This window comes from Chrysoperla carnea, chromosome 1, assembly GCF_905475395.1.
Source record: "Chrysoperla carnea chromosome 1, inChrCarn1.1, whole genome shotgun sequence".
NCBI lineage: Eukaryota > Metazoa > Arthropoda > Insecta > Neuroptera > Chrysopidae > Chrysoperla > Chrysoperla carnea.
In genome coordinates, this window is record NC_058337.1 from 119,662,780 (window position 1) to 119,689,479 (window position 26,700).

Genomic DNA, 26,700 nt, shown 5'->3' on the forward strand with positions numbered 1-26,700 from the left:
CCTTTTGTTAGCACCTCTACTGCTCCATGCTCACCCTAATTAATGTTTTTGGATATTCCAACTCAAAGGTTACTTAAAAATTTTGGACGGGAAACCAAGTTCCAAATGGAATTGAACTCGTTTCTAATTTCTCGATAAAATTCTGAAAACATTTGTACGTTCTTCAACAATATACCCACCAACAACAATAATACAATCAAAACACACCAACACACATCTACAAAAAAAAATACTCACATAGTCAGTGATATACAACGGGAGTGTGCAAAACTCTTTACAAAGAACACTCATTCACCACTATACACACAGTGTGCGAGCGAGTAAGTGAGTGGGGGGGAGGTAAAAGTTCGAGTAAGTACCACACACTCACAACTACCATCACCTGATACAGTATAGGAGGGGGGGTGGAATGCATAAGCATGAAAGTGACTACGTGTTGTGTGAGTGTGTGGTTTAAACAAACAAACGTAAAATATCTGTACCAAAGATATTATATAGTTTGTAAACTCCGCCTACTCTTTGTAAACCAAATAAAGAGATATATATCACACTATCTTTATTTAACACATGCTAGTGCATGAAACGTACTACCACCAAAGCATAATAACTTTCATACGTAACTTGTGGTACAATCACTTTCATGGTAAACACAGTCAAAGATACATCTAATCATTGATTGTACGAGAACATAGACGGACACAATACTCAACATAACAACGAGACGTCGGAAAGATAGTCCCCACGTTGTTTTTTTTTGTATCATGTTTACGTTTCATAGCGTAGTGATAATGTGCGAGCGTGTTTAGTGCGTTTTTGTTTGTTGTTTTGATAAACAGTGATTTAAAAAATATTAATAATTTAAAGAGAAAATAAACAATGTCAAAAATGGAAGTAACCATACCAAAAACATTAACAAATACATCAATAGTGAAAAGTAAAATATCGTTTAGTGTTGATTCATTATTAGGTAATCGTTTAGAACAAACAACAAAATCGAGTCAATCGATACGTGATAAATATTTAATCAATAATAATAATAATCAAATTTACTGTGATACTAGAAATAATAGTTTATATACACGATGTGAACTACCATCATCACCGGATAGTAAAAAACATTTAGACAATGATCATGATCATCACGAATTAAATGTAGAAAATAGTGATTCCGAATATATAGAAAGTGATATTGATGAGGAATTAATCGAGGATGATGATGAATCGAGAGAAATTGACGTTGAAAGTGATCGACAAAGTGTTATGTTACGTAGAAGTTCACCATTACCTTTATCAAAAGAATCACCATCACCGACATCGTCGTTGGGTTCATCAACGGCTGCAGCCACGGCGACGACTTCTAGTCCGCAAGGCAAGGGAGTTATAATTCCACAACCTTTACATGCACCTGTCCCGCGAATGTTTGGGGCGCCGCATCAAGCCAGTTGGCCATTCCCTGGTATGCCATGGATGCCACATTTTCGACCACCGTCGCCACAATGTAAGTATATGATAATTTTCTTTTTAATTACTTCTGCCGTCGGAAAACAGAACACGATTATTAAATGGGCATGGAAAATCGAATAATGAATTGTAAAATTTAATTTTATTTGCAAATTTGCTTAAAGAAGTAGCAAAAATTACCTTAAAAATATTTTTAGAAAAAAGCCAATTTGTTTTTATTAACGCAATATCGATTTTAGGCATAATTCAATAGAAATTTAATTTATTGTTAAATTTAGAATTAGTCATAGCATGGTTAATTAAAATATCGATAACGATTTTTACTACTGATTATAGTGTAGTTTTTTATTTAAAAACATGCTAAAAAAAGTTACTATCCCAATTCATTTAATTGATGCAATAATCGGAATAACAAGTTTTTCCAGACATTCTTCTTAGTTTTCTAAATGAATAATTTTTGTGCAAAATATAATTAATTTTCCAATTATCGCAAGTGGATCTAAGTTAGCTTTATCGAGTTATTTTTAAAATACATAATTATGGTCTAAAAGAACGGTATAAGATCGATCTTCACCAATCCGATAACCAAATGAGACATATTTTTTATGAAATTTTATGATTTTTAAAGATTTCTATCATAGATTGTTTATCGAAAAGTGAAAATAACCGGAAAAAAGGCGTACAAGCAAAAAATTTATTAAAATTAATTTAATTAAAAATAGAGCCATGAACTTGCAAACTATGATAGGAATGTTTCAAACCAATCAAATTTCATAAAAAGTATGTCTCAACTGTTTATCAGATCGGTGAAGATCGATCTTACACCGCCTCTTAGACCATTATATTCTTATCCATTATAAAATATACCTACTTCTTAATTATAACGAGGATACTTAAAAAGTTGTAACGTTTCATTAATTACTTTCGACTTCTTCAGACACTCTACAAATTATACAATTACAAGAGTTAAATATAAGAACAATATATAAAAAAATCACATACATATATGTTGATGTTATCCTCAAATGTAAATTTTGTTAAGATTTTCTATGTATTATTCATATATCTAACACTTTTAGTTGTATAATTTGTGGATGCCTGAAGAAGTTGAAAATAATCCATGAAACGTTGCAACTTTTGAAAATCGTTTGCTCTTTATTTCGTCCAATTTATTATACACATCCAATAAAAAAAATTAACTGCAATTTACAACTACAATTTTTTGTCTAAATTATCGATTTGAAATATAGCTTATAATTTGACTTTCATATTTCGCCAAAAACCACCAGGTACTCTATGGGCTATCTTTTCTTATGTCTAGAATATCACAAACTTGGGAAAGACTATAAAAACAGCGGTTTCTTTGTACTTATTACAATTACACGTATTCTCAATATTTTATTTATATGCTATTATCTTTCTGTCTAAGAAACAAATCTTCTAAGAAACACGATAATATTTAGCTGTTAGAAACACTTAAATCTTTTTGTAAGTAAATAAACCTTTAGAAATATTACATATTTTAGGCCTGGCAGCTATTACCTATGCACTATTAATGTTTTTTTAATTACCATACCAACGATAACACTGCACACAATATGTTAAGCATATATAAATAAATTAAGTCTACTTATTTACAAATGGCTATAATATAAACTTAGTTAAGTCTTAGTTAAGCCTAAAGCTGTACAGAATTTTAAATTAAATCAATATATTATTAATAAAACACAGAGGAATGTCAACTAATAAAACTTATAATAATAAATTTATAAACAATTATTTTTACATGTTTAATAATTTATTAAATAATTAAAATTATTGCAAGAAAAAAGTTAAGAAAATAGATTTTAGCTAGTGGGTAAATATGTAAGTCTAAGGAAGAATCTAAGGCCTGAAGAAGAATCAATAAATCATCGAAAGGACTGACTGCCCTTGGAGTTTTAAGATGATGTAGTATAATTTATTTAAGTTTTACATTGCGATAATTATTAAAATCATTATTGACTACTTATCCTATTGGCTCAGTTGACTAAAGCATAATCAAAACTCCGAGCGTTATATATTCTTAGGGTGTTTAGTTCCATTCTCGCCGTTACGAAAACCAAATCGAATTGATAGTTGTGAAGGACTGGTATCAGGATTGTTGATCAAACCTCTGCGGTTCTTGAGCAGTTCCGTTCAAGTGGTTTAAGAAATAGATCCCCTTATAGGGCGGAGTTTCTACAGCAACCTCGATGGGTCTTATGGCCTAGTGTGTTCAACACAAACAGCCGCTGCCCTAATTTTGATAAACAGACAAAAAATTATTCTACATAAAATATTCTACAATTTTATTATCCCCAACAAATTATCTCCAAACATGTTTACACTTCTAGATCTGTATAACTTAAGCAATTTTATTTAAAATTAATCAAAGCATGCTCTTTACCTTTGATCTAAATTATGGTTCTGCAATATCTTTAGGAATAACTGTGGTTTAAGAGCCAATTACATGGTAAATTTCAATTCGTTACTCAGCTCATATAATATTGGAGATCTGGTAGCTAAAGCATCAAATAGATAATTCCAAAAAGCTAAAATAAAAAATCCATTGTTAGATTAAAGTGCCTTACCAAAACGCAAATTCCATACTGCATTGACTCGTCCGCCATAACTATTGCTAATGTTAATATTCCCTCTATGGTCAGATCAGTATGGCGTTCACACCGATACTGACATAGTGATATCCACAAAAAATTTCTTACCGTGTAGTTAACTGTTTACTTTCAGAAAATTATTTTTGAAACCTCGCTAATTATATTCCGTGCCTAAGACGTTTAGTTACGCTTTAATAAGCACGCATAATTGTCTGATTTAAAAAACATAATAACAAATTATAGCAAAAATTAAAACTAACAAGAGAACTAATAACAAAAAAAACGATAAATTTCTAAATTGTTCATATTAAAATAATTACGATTTTATTACTTAGGTACTAAATACTAAAAAATATCACGCTGAGCATATTTGTAACATGCTTCATATAATAAAAGTCAAATATCATAAAAATATTTTAATTCGTTTAAAAATAAATAAATTGTTTTCTTGTGTTTCATTTTTTCTATAAATGATGAAAATTATGTTAATTTACCTACAAAAATATTAGATATTTATCACAAAAAATTATTTTTAATTAAGATTCAGAAATTTTACAAACATGCGCGAATTTTTTTTAAATTAAAACATTTAAAAATATTTGAATATAAATAGGTACCTGGATAATTTAGATTTTAGAGCGTGCTATAAAGTTAACAACCTTTAACGTCAGAAAGAAAACATTTAAAAGTATACAGTGGAATCTCGTAAAGTCGTAATCCTCATTAAGTCGAAAAAATGCACGCGGGTATCTCGAATTATTTACACTTTGTTACTCGAACAAAATGTTATTTCCCTGCGTGGTATTGATAGTACATATTTATACTGTGTAACTTCAATTTCAAAAAAATACTCTAAAATATAATCGCGCCTTGGAAAAGTCGAATTTAAAAAAAATAAATCCTCTGTATCTCGAACTAACCTTGATGATCAGGTTATCGAATTTTCTTTGCTAAGAGCACTTTTTTTCTTACAAACAATATTATCGGGAAAATTATTTTCCCATGTGCGAGATATTAAGAAACCATAGTAATTTACAACATAACTGTACAAACAAATTGTCTAATAAAAAATAGCCCACTCTTTTAATGGTCTATAGTTATTCCATAAAATTATTCATTGCTTGACGTCATTACAGACTTTTCCAAACGTCCGAAAACAGTGTACGTAAATCAATCGAGCGTGTGATCGAAGCTTTAGATCCCATGGACAATTTTGTTCGAACAACAAAATTTTTGGTATATTATCTAAATTTCTAGATCTAAAATTACAACGCAATTGTGAGCAGATATGGAATGGATCCTACAATTCCGGTGTATAATAATTCTTATTAAAATAAAACTGTTATAAAGGAAATCGGTGAAAAAAACAAATGAAATTTAACGCGGCAAAAACAACAGGATACGTCCAAAGTAGTAAATCTAATAACAATTACGATACCAAAATCGGTTCAATCGATCTTTAAATACGTGACATAAATAATAAATAGTTTTCTTCTGTGGCTTTTCTTTCTTGTTGCTTTATCTTAAACGAATAAAGAAATTAATACATAGAGAGACATCTGTGTATATATATTTTAAATAACTTTTACAGGATGTCCCACAATTATGATGCACATAGTTCAAGAGTCGAAATATAGATGGTCAAACACTCAATATATTTAAGGAGTTTATTTCTCTGGCATAACATAAATGCAGAAATGAAAATTTTCTAAAGAAATCTTCTTTTTCAGCTTCTTTGAATTTGATTGGTCTCGGCCTGACGAATTAAAAGAGACTATTTAGAAATTATTTAAAAAATTTTTCTTGAGACTAGCTCACCTGCGCAACTTCGTCACATAAGAAAGAAAGAAAGGGTAAGAGAGAGTGGAGCGTAAGCACCCATCATTCAATTCTAAAGGAGCCGAAACTTTTTTTGTTTTATCCACGAACAACTTGAGAACCATTGAACAAAATATTCCCGGGTTTTTGCATCGTTTTTCATAGTGCTCCGCTCCTATTGGGCTTAGAGTGATGTAATACTAAAATAATTTTCCTATTCCAACCTCGAAATAAGTGAGTTCGAACAAAAAAACAATCTCTTCAGATTCATAATATTCGGTAAAATTTTCAGGAATGTGCAAGAAATATCCAAAATTCCGCCGTCTTGAAATAAACTTTTTCGTTACGTTGCTAGTGTTTTACCATAAGCGTACATAATAAATCCCTTCAAGAGAAATTTTTGACCAAAGTATATCTAAGGAATTAAAATAGTTATTTTCATGTAAGCATATAATTTTTTGGGACTCCCAGTACTTTTTTATGTATACACTCAGAATAATAATATCATTGAAAACAATACCACAAGAAATTGTTTAAAGAATAATAATAATAAAAGGAGTCCACCACAGTTAATAGATGCAATAAATTTTACCGAACATGGTTTTGTTGCTCGTCCTCGTGCTGTATACTTAACTTAAGTCACATAGGTTCTACGAATATTGTATACAGTAGTAGTGTGCATAGTAAAGTATTATATCCATGCTTAGTTCAGCAATAAGTTGAGCTTATTAAAAGTGACAAACCTTTTGCAATCCATTTTACTTATACTACATAAGTATAACAGTATCGTCTTTTGTTATTATATACAGGGCGTTCTGTTATTAACTGCAGATCGTTATCCTGCAGAATAAGCTCATAAAGACGAAGGAAAAAGTTATTTTCCACTTTTGGATATGAGGCCTACTTTGCGAGACAATTAACAAAATAAATTAATATATCTTTAGCGAATCACAGTTCAATAACATTTTGAATGAAACCAATAAGACACTACTTAAAGAGAGGATGTGTTTTATCATAGTGGAAGGCGTCTCTAAATGCAAAATTATTACAAAAAAAACTCTATTTGGCTACTTTTGTTATAATAAAAACTAACCCATTAAAACCTACACTACGTTTCTTGGTAAATTAAGTGTTGTACGCAACTAATTGTGCGCATATCACATACGTTAGGCATATATTTGGCAAGACGGACAATTGTCCGTTTTGATAAATATATGCTGAGATACACATACACCGAGACAAACCAAAGTATGTATGTTGTGTGTTGAAGTTGTAAAGTGATACAATGTTTAAGATTTTGTGTTCTGAATAACACAATTAATTCCCCCCTGCCCCGTACCTATATTAATGTATAATTTGATACCTCCCACATCTAACTGGCTATTGGTGATTTATATTTTTGTTTTCTTTATGAATAATAACAACAAAATATTTTTTTTAGTATTCACTACCCAATTAAATCAATTATTGTTTTATGATAGTCTCCTCTAAGTGACACCTACTAATTTAATGAATTTGATAGGTTTGTGAATTCATAAATCTTTCTATTTTCGCATTGGCACATCTCCCGAATCTGGCCTCAGATCGAAATTTGGTAAAGAGCTTTTTTGTTCGTCTTTATGAGCTTATTCTGTAGGCCAACGATCTGCAGTTAATAACAGAACGCCCTGTATATAAACAAAAAATAAATAAAAACCATTGGTTTTAAAGGTTTATTATTTATGTATAGGTAATCGTTTATCTGCCGGATGTATTTAATTTTAAATATGTTATGTAATATAATAATTGACACCAGGTATATATAAGAGTGTCAACATATTTACATAATTAATTACAAGAGCCAGATATATGAAATTTCGCTCATGTGATGAACTTCTTACATTACTTGGGTTGACTCCTGTTTCGAAAAAAACAAGCTCTTTACACAATCAAAAAGGGAGATTGTAATTTGATAAATGACTGATATCGAATTTGCCACTTTACCCATAAAAATGTAAAAGAAGACTTGATATCATAACAAAATCTAGTAGTTAAAACAAAATTGATTAAAATCGTAGAAGTAATAAGCATTCAAAGACTGTTTGTCCGTCTCTTTCTTGGAAAACTCGGTTTTATATGTAATCTTTAGAGCGATACTCAACAATGACGTCACTTTTAAAGTATCTTCCTCTTTATTTAATTAGGATTGTTAAACGTTCATTTTTTGCGTACTTCGAAACATTTCAAACTTTTCTGTACGTGTAGAAACAATTCTTCACCTGAAGTAATAAAAAAGAAATCAGCCTTTTATCTTTCGAAGTAATCATTCCAATTCAAGTGCAAGAAGTCTAATCTTGCAGGTATAATAAAATAACTTCTGTTTCAAAGAAAGTCAGTGTAGGATTTGTACGCTGAAAATGCAAATTCTAACAGCAAATAACTACAGAAGTACGACAAGGAGTGTTCAAAAATTTTCCTACTTATAAAAAACATTAGTAAAGTGAGTGACTATTTTGTGAGAAAAATGTAGATACAAATGATTTTGTAAATAAATATTCCGTATTATTCATCACATCACTTCTTAGCCTCCGAGCTAATTTTTACAAATTAATTAATTCTCTCTGGGGAATAATCAACATATTCTCTATTTTACATAAATATTTTCATTCTTATAACCATATGATTTTACAATCCCAGAATTTAATTCTCTGTTACATAACATTTTTACAATAATGTACATTTTGTATATTATATTCGATATCATATAATATACCAGTCATAGTACTTTGTATTTTACTTTTGTGAAATCGAAAAAGAATTACGACTTAAACCATTTATATGTGGTTTTATTATTAAGTATATACCTTACAATAAATTGTGTTAAAATTGATTGGTTTACCTTGTTTTATTGACTTTGTGTTGTTTCCAGAAAGTTTTCCTTTTCAAATAATATAAATTTTAAACAATTGTCGCAAATGTCGTTTTCTATTTCATATATAGTTTTTTTTTATTTGAATTATTATTTTTACTGTTTCCTTATTTTCATCTGGATACTAATTTTGAAATAATTTCCAATTTTATATATTCCAGTCATTTATTTCTGAAGAAACTTGAAAAATTGCGTTTCAAAATATATTTTGATTTTTAGTTTATAAGCAAGAGTTAATGAAATTATCTTAAACCAATTCAAGTAGGCAGGAAATTGAATTCAACTTTTTTAATTACATTTTCACCTTTTGTATGAAAAATAAACAAATTTTCATCAACCAATCCAGTTGAAAACAAACAAAAGATGAAATTATAAGTTGCAGCTTTTCAATTTCCTCCAAAAAATTGTTAATAATAAATCTTTTTGAGGACTTTTATAGACTTCATGGTAAATATATAATGTTTTGAAGCTGAAAGGAAATCAATCAAAGGAAAAATATGCTAGTAAAAACTAAAAGATTTATGTCCGAAATATAATACAAATTTTAATTAAAAGAAAAGGTATTGAATACCTACTGGACGTCATCCTGCAGGATATTAGATTTATTTTCAATCCCTTCAACCTGTAAAATATTCAAATGCCATTACAATTTACTGTTTGATATATATATATTTATGTAAAATTTATTGAGATGATTGTGAAATTTACGAGAAGACATTTTTGGAATATATTTTACAAAACAAGTGTTTATAATAGTAACCTTTTATGCTACTATGTTTATTTTTTTATAAATAAAATATAATATGTATATATGTAACCGGTTTTTTGAATGAAAATGTGATAGTTACATAATTTTCAACAAAGGAAATTATTTCAATAAAATGTATAAAAGTCAGTCATATATAAATGTCGAAGAAAATTGAATTTATTACCTGTGATACATAAAATAAACATATAACACTTTCCAGTTTTTAATCTAAATTCAAAAAAAAAAAAATGAAAAAAATCAGAATATTTTATAGTTCATGAAATATTTTCTATATTTTAATATTTCGAAAAAAATTTACATACATATAATATCAATTGAAAAATTGTAATACTATACATAAAATTGTTAATATATAGTGTGTCAATTTGATTTGTCTTTGCATTTAAGTTGTCGTAGTTGTGGAAAAATATAGCGAAAGAAAATTATTTTGTTGAAATTTAAAGGGTGTTTTAGATAAAGATTGAGAAAATTACTAATGACGGCCAGTAGTCAATGTAGGCATTCATTAGGATGAGTAGGCCATTAGAAGAGTGAGCTGTATGTAATTAAACTCTTAAAATTTGACCATAGTTTATTTGAATATTTTTTTCAACGCCTATTGAAACCCTGTTTAAGCTTGTTATTGTAGTTCTATTTTAAGACACCGATTTTGCCAATAGATTTTATAAGTAAGTAATGCTTGTCAAATTTTGTTCGTCAGATGAATTTCTGTTATTAATATTTATTGTCTGGTGATATTTATACTATTTCACCAGGAAATTGTTGACAGCAAAGAGTATAGCATTTCGTTTCTAAGTTTGATTTTTTCTCTTCCATGATAAGAATTTTTATTGGGAAGCTAGAATTCTATGAAATGAAAATAATGTTCCAAAAATCACTCGATTATACTTTTCTTAGTAAATTCCTATAACTGAGCTTAGTTATTTCTATAGCTGGGCTGTTTCCAGTTGTTCCAGTAACTGGGTTGTTGACTGCTGTTTAGAATCAATAATTTGACAAGGAATATTTCTATGACAGAAGAAATTCTTGAAACTATCACACTTCTTAAAACGAAAAGCAGTATCTGATTAACCTCGTAGCAAGAGTAGCAAATGCTACTGCCCCGGTGCGCGAAAAACGTTGATTAAAACATGAGAAGCGAAAGATAAAATATAAGCGGTTCAGGGAAGTTTTTGTCAAGGGTTGCCATAACCAAGGGGCAACGCTGAGTTCAAGAAGGCTAAATAAAGGGCTCCTTTTTTGTAAGAGAACTTTTACCTTAAAAGGTAAAGAGATATGTTCAAAATAAAATGAATTTTTGAAAATTAATACTTTCTTCAATATCTACAGCATAGACATCTTACGATGTGGATAAAATTTTAATTTTAAACAAATTGTATTATTATTTTTTTGGTATTTCTACTTGTCAGCGGCATATCACAAAGAAGAAATCTTGAAATTCTATATTAGAAGATTAATCTATAATATAATAATTTTGAATTTTCTCTAACCATTCAAAGATTTTTCGTATTCATCAAAAGACATGATTTTTTCATGGTGTGCGTTGTGAATACGCAGTAGACAAATAAATGACACATAGAATTAGTTTATGGTGTTTTCGTGTGGCAGCGGCTTTTAACATCAAAGAAGAATTTTTTTAATATTTTATTGAACTATTTGTAAACTTCCTCAAGTGTGTAGTTGGTGCGTGCGGTGCCCATTTATGGCAGAGTCCACGAGTCAAATGCCCTATTTGACACCCTTGTACAAATGTATCCAGCGAAATTACATGCAATGAAAAATAAATAAGAGAATTACAGAGTGTTCCAAAATAAAAGGACTCACTTTAGATATTCGTATAGACCAAAAATAGTTTTGTGCAATATCTTTGAGTTGAGTAACACTAGGGATTACAATAAAACTTTATAAATACATTTTTTGATTAACAAAGTTTCCAAAAATCACAAAAAATTCCTAGATCATCAGGTTTATTATTATTATTTTATCGTTCAAAGTTGGCTGAAAAAATGATTAATCATAAAGGATATACTTTTCAATTGGATATTTCTATATCAAAAAATCTAGAATATTTAGACAATCTTATAGTTTATAATAATACCATAAAAATATAAGTTTGTCGGTGATATAAAAGCAAAATTTTAATTTAATGATGAGTTCATCGAAGGTCTATCATTTGATGATCAGAGACACCTATGGAATATTGATGATAGAGCGATATCTATATTATCAAATTTACAAGCAGCACTTGCACACAATATATTACATATTTTTGTAGTTTCGTGGTATTGTAAAACTAAAAATAACTCAATACTTGACTATAAAGCATGTATATTTGGTTTATATGTATGTACCGTGCAGTAAACCAAAACCTTTTTACAATACTGTAGGTTTACACTCACCCTAATTAATGTAATGATTGTGGTATAATTGGACAGCAGTTGAGTTAAAAACATTTATGTCACTGTGACTGCCTTCCTGACACATACGATTGTTTGTCCGTTTACAATCAACTCGTCACTACTTGGGACACCCTGTATATATGAAAAATCATTATTTATATACAATAGACATATAAAATATATATAAATTGTACCCAATGCTCATATGATGATTTGTGATGATTCGCTTATTCGTTTGCTTATTCAACCCAACGATGATGATGACGTCGCTCGATGAGCCTATAGAAAATAAACTATAAAACACTTCATACGGACGTACATATATTTATATATATATATAAAAAAATTCTACACCAGGATATACAACTAATATATCCATTTATTATTATATAAAATATAGAATTATATATATATTATTAAATAAAGTTCTTGTTATATGTTGAAATATTTATATTTATAGGATGGATATTTATATGATATAGGATGGCTTTTAGTTCCTGGATAATTTTAGATTCCATCCATGGACAAAGGAAATATAGACACTGGCGCTTATATTTTTAAAATTAAATTTTAAAATTCCTAAACCGTTTTGGTTATTGAAAAGGTGCAGACATTTGTCAAAGTTTGAATGAAATGAAATGCCCAAGCAAAGGTAAGTACTCATAGCTTTTTGATTAAAGCTACTAGTAGTAAAGTGATTAAAGAATTTCTATAGCCTTGTCAAATTTCCATTACATCAACATACAATTGTATTAATATTAAAAAATTACACGGTTTAAAAATTTGTCTATCAAACCCCCGGAAAATTTGCCGGAAAATCTCTTTATTAATTAAAAATACGACAAATTTATTTCCTAAAAGAAAATCACAGAAGCAGTAATCGTTTTTGTCTTATTTCCCTGATATTTCTCTTATTATGGCAGTCATAAACAGACTTATATCTTAAAAAATATACCAAAGACCTTTGCAATTTCCAGATCATTAAAAGAGTGGGCTATTTTTATACGCCATATGAATTATATCAAGGTACACTAAGTTTAGTGTCAAGTTTGTAACGCTTAAAAATATTGTTGCTACGACCAAAATTTTGGTATAGGTGTCTAGTTTATTTTCACTTGTTTATTAATACTTTTGAACAGTATTGTTGTAAATTACTATGATTTCTCAATATGAATTAATTAAACGCCTGCTAAAACTGACCGCCTGTTACCGTACTTCTAAAATCACTTTCTCAATATTTGATTTGAATTGAAAAACATCCTTTATATAGAATTATTATTAAAAGTTGTTAGAATATAAATATTATATTTTCTATATATAAATAAATAAAATGAAATATTATTAAATATTGTGCTATAACATATCCTGTCAGTAATTGATTCATATTGAAAATCAAAAATATATATTATTTATTTAAATATAATAATATTTAATAGAGTTTTCATCATATATATATGATTTGTTATTGAATGGAAATATATATGTGGAAATTGATATATTATTCCAATATTAAATATCAAATTTAATTTTTCATTTTGAAAATTTTAAAGGTACATGTAAAGAAAGGTATTTTTAGGCATCAAATAATAAATAACATAGCACATTTTCATTTTATGTAAATCAAATTATTAAAATTTATTCATTGAAAATTTTTGATTCAATTCATATTTATAAATTGACATATTTTCAATATAATTTATTTTCATATTTTTTTAGAAAAACTTCATTCGTCGGGAAATATTTACAGTCGATATTAACTAAAGTTGCCGAAACAGTTTTTCGATTCTAAATTTGTCACTCGATGAAAATTCTGTGATGGAAAGTAGATTCGGAAAATGGAGGATTAAGCGTGTTAAAAGAAATGATTACATAATGTCCTAATATTTTGTAAGAAAATATTGCAGTTATTTACGCTTTAAAATTGTTAAAATGAATATCCAAGACACAAGGTCTGTGAAAACTTATTTTTCGATAACTTCTACTAACTCACAAATTTCTACTCATTATAAGCTCCTTCTCGAAGTAAAATCGAGTATAACAAGGATTCAAATAGATCACTATTTACGGTCTATGTGAAAGAAGTGAAATTTTCAAAATTTAAAAACTTTTACCAAGATAAGATAAGATATCCATTGTCTTTACTCGTCCCAACGCTTCCACCTTAGTATTGATGAAGTTGTTGTCTTTAATATTGGTAAAAACATTTCTGCAATGCCATCTTTTGGTAGTTAATCTTGACTTCTGATTAAAGGGACTTTTTTAGATTTATAATTTTTCATTACACTGTAGAAAAAGGTTTAGTTACAAGGAAATGTGTTCCTAACACGGTAGCACACTTTCTTGATTCAAAGAACATTTTTTTAAGCATTCAAATACGTATTTTCTTGAATTAAGTATTGAGATCATCGACTCAAGAAATATTAACTTGTTTATAATATCGTAAACAGCTAAGTAAACGCGTTTTTTACAGTGTAGTTTTATAAATTTATTTTTTAATTTTTCTTGTCTCTTCAAAAAGTCATTATTAAAGTTGAATAAATGTAAACTGCAGATATAATTGAGCAAAATCAATTAATTAACCTGAAAACAAATTAATCCTTTAAGAATATTTATAAATCAATATTCTATTAAAGTCTGTCGGCAACAAATATTGTCAATAATAATACTTGTTTAAAAAAAAAAAAAACTAAAATAAATAAATAATTAATAATATTTAATAATAATTTTTTTTTTTTTGAAATTCATAAATATAAACAAGTTATAATTAATAAAAGTCTGCAATAATAAATTTTATTTTTTAAAAATGTAAAACACAAAATGTTATAAGCAAAAAACAATTAACTAAAAACATATCACAAAGTTCAATATTATCAATCTAATTGGCTAATTAATAACACAAAAGTCTGCTTTTTTACTGTTGATTGATTTATATATGAATGTCATCGTTGTCTCTATAAAATATAAGTTTATCTCACTTTTCTTTAATTAAAAAAAATTTTTTTAATATAAAAATATGTACAGGGTCTTTAAAAAAAATAGTAGAATTCTTTGGCAAGAAGCTGTGATTATTTGTGGCATCGTAGCTCTTAAACGGATGAACCTATTTAGATTTTTTGTTTTTTGATGATAATTTGATCGAGAGTGTTCTCAGCTATGCTTCAAAAAAATCTGCTCAATCATTATACGACGATTATAACCTCTTTTCTAGTTGTAATCGGGTACGGAATCTTAAACTTACACTTGAAAAATAGCATAGAACACTTTAAGGATGCAATTTTAGAAAAAAAGCTTGATTTTAAAAAAAAATATGAGGTTGGATTAAGTATAAGTCAATTCTAAAAATTTTAGGTAAGGGGATCGCCCCTTGGGGAATTAGGAGAGGGGATATTCTTATTTTTCGTCTACATTCATGAAGTTATCACAAAATTCATCAACAAAGTTGAAAATAAGGTACCTTGGCGCTCATATTACTTGAAAGCAATGTCACCAACAGGTATATCATTTTTGAAAGACACTGTACATTTCGTTTGTTTTTGTGTGTGTGATTTTTTTATATATTTCAAATTGTATAATATTGCAACAACGGCTAATTGGAACTTTAAGAAATTGATTAACAATATTATTCTATTTGTGTTTGTTTAATTTTTGCCGCCAATCAAAAGATTTTATAAATCGTTAGAAAATAAATCTTTCAATATAGAAAAATGATGACGCTGATATTTTTATTGCAAAAAAATGAAAAAAAAATTTTATTATCATTATTTTTTTTAATTAATTAATTATAAAGTGCATTTTTAAAACAGGATATTATTAAGAGCACCATCACTTCGTACTATAACGAACTAGATTCGTACCCACATTAAAGGCGCCCAACAACGTCTGTGAATTTTTATTAAATTTTATTTTTACGCAGAAAAAAATAATTAAATCGAAATTTTTAAAACTTGTGTATAAAATGGAAAAGTTTTATATTACAACGGAACCTCGTTAAACCTAAATATGCGGTATCTCGAATTATTTAGACTTTTTAACTCGAACAAAATGTTCCTGCGAGGTATTGATAGTGCATATTTATACTCTGTAACTCATATTTCCAAATTCAGACTCCGTAATTCTTAGATAGTAAAATATAATCGTGCCTCTTTTAGTCGAAATTTTAGCAATAAAATCCATTGTATCTTGAACTACTTGTTAAGTGGAAAACTCGAAATTTTTGACATTTGCTTTGAGGTTCGAGCTATCGAGGTTTCATTATACAAGCAAAAGTTGTGGGAAATCAATTTTTGTAGAATATTTTCTGTAGGTAATTCGAAAATTTACATTTGTGATTTTAAATCAAAGATTTCAATGATTTGAATGACTCGTTATAAATAGTTTCGATGGATAGCTGCAAAAAAATTTTAAATCTGGACAAACTACATTTTGAAATTTCCCGTAAAATCAATGCTGAAGAATGCCTCTTTGAGAAATAGTGAAGGCTATTTTATTAAATAAATAAAAAAATTGTTATTTCTATGCGCTTCCACCGCCATTCAAAGGAAATCAAAAGCAAATAAACTAACAAACAAATTAATTAACACAACTGCTAATTAATTACCTATATTATTAACTAAAATTAACACACCATCATTACAATTATACAATGATCGCCATATTGACAGGTGTATGAAAAATTCATTTGTTTCCATCCAAAGAACCAAACCAGTTTTTTTTTCTGTAATATGATGAGACAAACCATAAGAACAATAATCTTTCAGCCAGTCACAAACAAGACAAAAAGTATAATTACAAAGTATTTTGTTATACAATTATAAATATAATATAAAAATAATTTTAATTACATCTAAATAGTATCATCCGTTGTTGATTAATAACGAACGGAAATATTAAATAATTAAAAATCTTTTTATTTATTTTATATATTATACAATTTCATTTATTATTACTTATATATAAAAACATTTGGAATTATCTCAGGTACACCAACCATTTTCAAGTTTAATAAAACAAATACATTTTTATTTTATTGTAAAATAATAAGCTGACATAACTTACTATGCCTTTATATATATTGTTATAACAAATATGAGTTTGGAATTTTTAAATTAATGATAATATTAAGAATTTTTTAATCGTTGCTGCAAAAAACAACGTTTTTTATATGTTTTTATTCAATACTAGATGACCCGGTGAACTACGTTTCATCTACAATTTATTAAATTGTAATTATTGATTATTAATCTTAATTAACTTGCAGTTTCAATTCAGGAATAGCTATACTATGCTTAGCCCGCTCGCTAAAAGTCCGTTAAACCTACAACCAAGTCCACCTCCTGCTTTGCCTTCCCGCTAAACACAAATTTTACTACTATCTCTTGGACAGGCCTTTGACTTTTGGCCTGTCCTGTTATAATAAATACTACCTAAATAATATTCAAAGACCTGTTCCTAATTATAGATAAATATGGTGGGAGCGCAAATAAATATATAAGCACACACTAAGGTAATATAAAGCATGATTTATGTGCGTTTCCACCATTTATTGCATTTAGTATTTTTTTCAAATTTTCTAATGTTCTGCTTAACTTCCTAAATTTTTTCTCGCATAAGAACTTTCTACTGATAATATTTAACATACCCAAAAAGAATTAGCCAAATTGTACAAGCTGAAATTCAAATTTTAGTAAATTAGTTAAATATACCTAAACAATAAAATCACATCACACTTTTGTAAAATTCATTTATTTTATAAAATTACAAAACATTTCATTTGTATTTTGTGTTCCATTCTGTATTTGAACTCATAATAATTGTGCACAGATCAATAACTTATTTATTTATTTATTATTATTAAACTTAAATAACAATTATTAATAATTAATAATATAATATATTATATTATTATATAAAAATATTATACGCAAATTATTTATTAAAAAGAGATGGAAAGATGAAAAAAAAAAAAAGAATACAATGAAGTAAACATGCAATTGCAATAAACTAACATATCTTAGAAGTTTTATTAAAAACAATTTTCTTATTAAAATAGTATTAAAAAATACTTCTATCCATTGGTATTTTTCTTATTTTTATTGAGTCGATTATTAGTTAAAGAAAAAAATGTTAACTAATAAAAAAAAAAAACAGAAGTTGTAAGAAAAATACCGTATGGTTCGTAAAAATTGCGTCCTTTGGAATTAGAGAGAAAAAATTAAAAAACTCGTAATATTTAATTTAATCGAGAAATGTTTAACGAATTTCCGAAGAAAAAGAGTGCGTAAAGCACAAATTTTTGAATTTTTTGATCATTTCTAAGCAAAAAAGTATTTTTATGATTTTTTCTCTAGAAGCTTAGTTTTCGAAAACAAATTCTTGAAAAATTAGAATTGCAATTTTCGATTTTAAGAAAAATGTGTTCTTGTTTCAATCTCTGAGGGAATTCATTTACAACTTTATTCTCTTCGTCACTATTCTATTCTAATGCGGTATTGTTGGAACACTCTGTATATAGATAAACCCTGTATATGCTGCAAATAGATAATAACGATACCATTTCAGATTGCTTACAGAGTCTCAGAGATACAAACTTATCAATACAACTATTATGAAAACATTATCTATCAGCGTAAAATGGAGCCTTCGGGTACAGCAAACTATCTATCAATCAACAATATTTCTATACAATTCTATAAACTATCAATACTTTATCGATTTTATTGAAAAATATATAAAAATTATTGAATTCCATAACTTGTAGTCGTAACATATTTGTTATGTCTGTGATTATTATAAAAATGAATAATATTAATAATAAAAATAATAATAAATATTGTCTCATTATATTGAGAAATTATTGAGCAATATATATATATTTTTTAATAAATATCATAATTAATTTTTATAGATGTTTCTTAGAAATAAAAAAACATAAAATTTACTGGTTTGTTTTATGTCGAGTGGTAAATAAGATCGAAATTCACATTTTAATCGGATAAATATATAATAAAGTAATATTATTATTTAATCCAGAGAAACTCTTATCTGTTATAATCAATCAATTTAACGAGAAGTTTCTGATGTGTTCGTTCAACAAACAGGATATTTAAAACTTGAATTGTAAATTTACAATTTGTTGTAATTATAAAGAAAATAGTTTAACTTTTTTTTTTTCAATTTATTTAACGGTTTGAATTGAAGATAACAATCTTTTTCGATTGTAGAATTTTAAGCAGTTCGTGATATATTATCGATTACAATGATGGATTGAGGCCAGTCCCGGATCTAGTGACGGGGGGAGGGTCCAAATCGAGGAACTTTTCCCGGAAATCTTAATAAAATGCGTTTGAAAAAAAAAAAATATAAACCGCCTATTTGATTTTTCAACACGTTCTAAGTTGATTAAAGGATTTTTAGTTTTTTTACAAAAAGGACCCTATTTTTATATTTGTGATCTTTGTTTTTAATAATTTATACCTTACCATGAGATCGAAAAGTATCGTTGGACACCCGGTAGGAACTATATTACTTTCGTACCTTGATACATTATAAATGTAGCGCTTACTTTTTTATTTACAAGATATTTTTCTGAAAATTTACGGTATTAGTTTTAGAAATCAAATACTTGTTTTAAAGAATTTAATTTTATAGCTACTTTTAGTTTTAACTGTATGAAATAATTGCAGTATTAGTTTAAAAAAGACATACTTGAGATTTAGTAGTAAACAAAATATGTGAGTACATTACAGGATATTTATTTTGGTATAACATAAAAATTGCCTTGTACTTACTTTAAATTATCTCTTTTTTCTTTACCTTCTGATAGATTCCACAACTCAGTTTTTTTAAAATGATAAAACATGAAATTTTGACAGAAAATACAAATTGATAGTTATAAACAGATTTTTACATTTTCTCAAAATTTATGGCAACCTGAATCGATTAAAAAAGTTTTATTTTTCTAGCTAATTTAGATGTCGGTTTTGGTTGCAGTTTTTTTGGTTTGAACTCCCAACTAGCAAACAAATATCGTGAGATAAGCAACATAGTTTCAAAACCTTATGAGGGAAGGTTGAGCATTTTTCAAAGTTCAAATGATATTTATATATTCCATTAAACTTGTTAATTGTTTACTGCAGTAATTACAAACTTTTTAGTGTTTAATCAATTATAAAATACACTTTTCAACCAATAATAAGAAATGTGATAATTATGGCCATTGACTGTATGGTACATAATAATATTTCAACCAAGTCGATATTTATATTCGATCAAGCCAAACTTTGTTTATTAAGCGTTTAGATAAAAGATTCATTTTTTTTCTTTCCATTCTAACGCTTCGAACTATAAAAAATCGGCTTTTGTCAGTTTTACCTTCACTTAACGCATATAATCCGATTTCTAAATTGTGGTTAGAACTTTTTAATGAAGAATTTTTGGCCTTCAAATTCATTTTGCATGCCTCGTGGTATCATTTTTCGAACCATATTGTATAAAATTGTAAAGTTTATCGTATTGTATGTTATTGGGAGAAGTATCGTATTTGTTTCAAAAGTTATCAAACATCGGTTTGATATAATTATGAACAATAAAATTATTTATCGGTTTATTTTATTGAATTCATTAATTTAGTAACGACCAATTTAGTAATGAGACATACAATTTATACAACACAAAATAGTTTTTTTTTAAGTTTTTATTTTAAAAGATCCAATGGCGTAGCCATTTTACTTTAATAGTGGCCTTCTATTTATATCAGAAATATATTCTTACCGTGGTTGGTAGTAAATATTGTCGTGTTTTAAGACATTTTTGAAGTTATCAAATAAAAGTTATTTTCTTGAATTAGATATTGAGATCGTTGACTCATCATTTTTTTGTCGAATTGTCGAAGAAAATGGAGCTAATGCTTTTGTACTGATGATGGAATTTTGAAAAAATTGGTTTATATGTTCATGGATCCTACCTAAAAGATGTCAAAAATGACCATCGTCAAAATTTACAAAACTTTGTATGCATCTATACGTTTATGTGTCTGCAAACTCTCTAGCAGTTGCAATTTAAGTTCGATTTGAATATAATTTGGTATCAAAAAGGGTTTTGGTATTTGAAAGGTCAAGTTCGTTAATGAGAATAATCGACAGATAAACAAGTGGTGAATAAATAATTTTTAATACTCGATGCAAAAAATAAACCCATTTTATTGGCCTACTTTGTTCCGTTTTGCAACTTTTACTTGTTTAATTGACCAATAAACTCATTCAATTTAGGACTAATTAATATGTTCAAGTATGTAATAGATATTCGTTTTAGTCAATTAGAAAAACGTGCCTGTTTAATAAAAAGTAGCAAATAAATAAAATAAAAAAAACATTTAATTATTAATCAATATATTATTAATTAATTAGAAAAATTATTTAATTGATTGTATATTTTAATTATTTATAACAAATTAATAGTTAAAATGTTTATAGTGAAATTAATTATTTTTTAATTATTTAATTGTAATTTAACATGCATTTATAAACAAAATGAACGTGCATTTCATTCACATTAACCAGAGAAGCAAAGCGTGAAACGTGATTAGATGTTCTTTAGAAGCGTGAAATATCTTCTAATGCAATCTAGGAGGTATATATAGTTCCTACACGGGAGGTCATGCAAACTTGAAGTATAGTTTCCTGTATTCCTAGAAAACCAATAACATAAAAAATATTCGATAGAAGAATAATGGTTGCAAGTTTTGCAATATTCTTGATGCTCCGTTAAGCCTAAAATCTCAGTTCATACCAATCAATATGTCTGGAGTATTTCCTTTCTTGTTTCTTTGAATATTGAATACTTCTGGTCCATAACTTGCCGTTTAGGCTCGATTACCACAAAATTTGCAATGGCACTTGCCGACCGTTCATTCGAAGTGGATCCGCAGGCCTTTTTTACGTTCAGTTATCATCTTCTTCCAATAATCAGCAAACCTAGATCTGGGCTTCTTTTGAGTAAACCACAGTGCAGTCTTATCTTCAAGCTTAAATCTGTTGGTAATTAAGTTTACATGATACTTAGGGTTCTTCACTTCTTCATTTTCTTGACTTTCGCAGGCCACCAGGCACTTTGACCAACTTAGCCCCCAGAACGTTTAATAATTATAAAACGTTAGAACTAAGGCCGCATAGGACAGCATAAGAATGGGGGAGTATTACACATGTTGCCTAATTCACATACGGCTCAGTTGAAAAAGGGGCTTAGCATGAATCCAAGAGATCCAGCTTCGATTCCTGGTATGCGTGCATTTCTTTCATTGCTCTTTAATTAATATTAACTCGACAAGTTATTTGATTTTATAGTTTACGCCATTGTTCATAAAAAACATCAATAATAATCGAAAGACTTTGACGTTTAAAAGTTGTATACAAAATTTAGTAAACAAACATAAATAAAAAATAAATAAATAAGTTAATTTTGACAAAAATAAAATTCGTTGAGTCGAAAAAGTTGCACATAGGATCTAAAGCATATTTGGCGAAGATAGTTAAGGTTCTTGGCATGAATCCAAGAGACCGGGGATTGACTCCTGTTAAGTTTGTCTTTTTGTCTCTATAATTGGGGAGTAGATTGACTAAGCTACGCTATTGAATATCAAAAAAATTCAGTAGCAATAAAAAAAAAACACAACAAATATTTTAACGAGAGCTACTTAAAGACACAAAAACCAAAACGTAGCAGCTGTGTTTCTCCAGTTTTTTTTTCTTCTTTGTAGTTTTTAATATAAAACAATTACATATATACCTACTTCCATCTTTGTTTCCCAATGGTTTTTAACTAAATGGTATAGTATATAATATGTGGTTTATATTATACACAAAACCATCATTATAATATACGATCGTACGTCGATCTTACAGAAGTGGAAGTTTGAAGAAGAAGAAGCCTTCGTCTTTTATTTTATTTGTCCACATTATAGTGATCGAATTATAATGATAACACACAATATGAAGGTTGATATATATATTTGTCTCACTCTTATTTGTATAAATGTTCGTGTATAGAATTTTAATTATATAATATTGGTTTGATATTATTTTAGTTTGTTCTTTTTGTCTCCGTGTACTACACTTTGTTTAAGTAAAAAATTATAGTGATATTCCAATGTAATAAGTGCCTTGCCTTTTCTTCTTACACTCAAATTAGTGTATGTACACTACAGTATGAAAAGAACATGCTGCTTATTATATTGTTTTAATACCGCAATAATATTATTTGTAGCAGCCATGTTTAATTTTAAAATTTGTTAATTAATTTAAGGATGTTCCAGCATGGTATTTGCAGTTTCTATGTTAAAGCAATGGTACAATTTTTTTTTCGACAGAATTTAACGAAAAATTAAATTTAAGAATTTAATAATGCTTACTATTAATTCCCAAAGTTTCAGAAATTTTGACCGTTTAAAATGGGAAATAATTATGCCAACGCCCCAATTTCGATCAATTTACGTCAAAATTAATATCTCGAAAGTGAAAATTAATTTCTAAATTTTTTTTTTAGAATTTTATTGTATAAACATTTTTTTCTACTTTTTCTTCAATATATAATAATATCATAAAAAATAGTTGGAGAGACCGGACATTTTACATGCTTTAAATGGGACATGACCCTCAAAATCGCGAACTTTGTCTTTAAATATCTCGCGATCTAAACGGTCAAAAATTATGAAATTTTAGGAATTCATAAATAAAGCTATTATAAACCCGAGAAAAAAAATTCGGCCAAATCTGTCGAAAAGTGATTTCATGCTGGTACTACCTTAACTATAATTAGTATTTAATATTTTTTTAAATTTTAATTAGTTCAATAATTCTCATTCGATTTAGTATTAAAAACGTTAATTTTTTAAATTTAATTATCGACAAATAACCCGTTAGCACTCGAGCTATGAGCATTTTGTTCATGCTCGATTTAAAACATAAATAACTTTTATTTTTCCAATTTTATATGTGGTTGAAACTTTTGCTATTCTCCTATTTTCAACTTATCTTTAAAAATATACTTCTTTCAAGTCCTTCAGAAATTGAGAGAGTTTCTCCCATCACGAGAATAAAGGTGTAAGCAAAAGTATAATCAATTCGAAAATTTTCGGTCCGGTTCGTGTACTTTCCTTAGTTTAATATATGTCGGCCTCAGTAAATATAAAATTTATGATCGAAATATGGTGAAATTAGTTAAAATGGATTTATTTATTTAGATTATTTTCCTGCTCTAATATTTTCACTCTCAAACATCATTCATTAATCACGTAATCAAACTATTTTTAACTAGCTACTGCATTAAAAAATAAATTTATATAAAATTTTGTAGAGTTTATGATTTCCAAAGTTAAATAATATTGAACGCTCGATATATTTGACGCATGTGCAGAACGTGTGAGCAAATCTCTCATCACGCGACTAAAAATTACCGAATGGTTAACGCGAGTGCTGACGGGTTAAATTATGCAGTATACCAATTCTTTCTAAGCATAATGATGGTCCATTTGACCGCTTCTTTTTCTTAGAAGGCGAAAATTTAGTTAATTTTTCTGAAAAGTATCCGCAATTTCTTACAAAAATAATTGTCTACAATAATTTCTTTTCTTTTTGTTACAGCTTCTATGAATGGTTTAAATGGTGGACCCGGTGGACCTCCAGTTGTACGATGTGCACTCCGAAAGCATAAACCAAACAGAAAACCACGAACTCCATTCACGACACAACAATTGTTAGCATTGGAGAAGAAATTCCGTGAAAAACAGTACCTGAGCATTGCCGAACGAGCTGAATTCAGTAGTTCGCTACGATTAACTGAAACACAGGTATATATTTTACCCATAAAACGACTTCTCAACTCGTTCTCCAAGTAGGGAAATTTCTAAAAGTATTTCTTTGTTTACAGGTTAAAATTTGGTTCCAAAATCGTCGAGCCAAAGCGAAACGATTACAAGAAGCTGAAATCGAGAAATTACGATTATCAGCTCGACCATTACTTCCACCCACATTTGGATTATTCCCTGGTGCGGGGCCTGGAGGAGTAGTACCACCATTTTTAGCTGCCATGGCAGCGGCTGCACATAGACCTCAACATCATGTAGTATTTACGGGAGCACAAGGTCATATGGTTAATATTATGAATTTACCGCACTGAAATCTTGTGTGTTAAGAAGAATTTTGTAAATAAATTTTGTAAAAATTTTTATTGTGATTCCAACAAAAACAGTTTTTTTATAAAAAATATTCAGAAATTTTTCTGTGCCGTTACCAAAAAGTCAATATTACAAATTTCGACTATCGTAAATTTTTGCATTTTCCATTAGTGTTTATTTCAACTCGAAAAATTTACAGTAAAAGATAATTTTGCTAATTTTTCCAACACGATATATTTAACAAGGAAAACTAATTAAAAAGATAACAATCTTGATTTGATCTTATGTAAAAAAAAATCGTCTTACATGTACAGAAGAATAATTAGAAAAAGCGAGAAAAAACATCTTAAATTACTTCGAAATTATTCATTTCCCGGAAAACTATGTCACGAATGAATGAAATACGACATATTAAAAACAATGATATAAGAAATATTTTGTAAATTGTTTAATAAATTTGTTTAAGAAAAAACATTGCACCAATGTTGGCGTGCGATAAAAAAATCTTTGTATTTACTAGAAAAGGATAGTGTTATATTTATTAATTTCATTTCCAAACACAATATCCTCTTTTTTTTATAAATTATTATCATTTTTATTACATTTTTCATCACCATCTCACTTTTGTTGAGCGATTTTTTATACATAAAAAAAACTTTCCATTAGCATTGTTAAATTTTTCAATTGAATAGTTTTATTGAATATTTTACTCAAAGAATATGTGGTTGAAATTTCAGCTTAGGTATCCATGGAAATTTTTAAGAAAAAATAATTGAAAATCAATATAAAAAACAATTTACAAACTGCTTTAAAAAACTTTAAATTTAATAAAATTGGGAAATATATTTAAAAAAAGTTTTCATTCAAAGGTTGTCTATTTTTGTAAAAAGACGTAAAAGAAGCTTAACATATACACGGTGTTCTTTAATTGATTCAGAAAAACTCCACTACGAGATTAAGCTCATCAAGACGAACGAAAAAGCTATTTAACAAATTTCAATCTGATGCTTAATTTCCGAGATATTCCAAAATATCGTTGTCATGTAATAATCAAAAATGACAAATTGGACATACGTACGTTATGCGACAACCGAATTCTTAGAAAACACCATTATTAAAATATTAAAATGAATTTTCCAATTTGTAAAATCAATCTTTTGTGCGATTAACGAATTTAACTGTACTTTATGTAAAAGAAAATTCGCTGAAAGAACTGCTCTTGGGAAAAAGATTTAAGTAATGTTGAGTTGATTTATTTTCATCATTTTTTCTCTACATACGAATTTATTTCTCAATTTTATTCTTTTACCATTTTTATCCACTTAATAACAAAGTTAAAGTTTCGCTGTGCGATTTAAATTGACTGTAAATTTTATAAACAATTTAAAATCACTATTCAATTGTTTTTAAAACATTCTGTAAATACACTTCTGTAAAACAAAAAACACACGTAAAAACAAAAAAAAAACTGTTTAATTTGTAAATATTCTGTAAATTTTTATTATGATTTTGTATAAAAAAAAAAAAAAAACTTTTAAAAC

At 27.8% G+C, this 26,700-nt stretch overlaps 1 protein-coding gene across 1 annotated transcript; it reads left to right on the forward strand.

Moving 5' to 3' along the window:
• Positions 1–654: 654 nt before the first annotated feature.
• On the forward strand, positions 655–25,218 carry LOC123305939 (homeobox protein MSX-1-like). Its single transcript, XM_044887778.1, has 3 exons — positions 655–1,498; positions 24,627–24,832; positions 24,913–25,218. The coding sequence occupies exons 1-3, from the start codon at positions 877–879 to the stop codon at positions 25,159–25,161; spliced, it is 1,077 nt and encodes a 358-aa protein (XP_044743713.1). The 5' UTR covers positions 655–876; the 3' UTR covers positions 25,162–25,218.
• Positions 25,219–26,700: the final 1,482 nt, after the last annotated feature.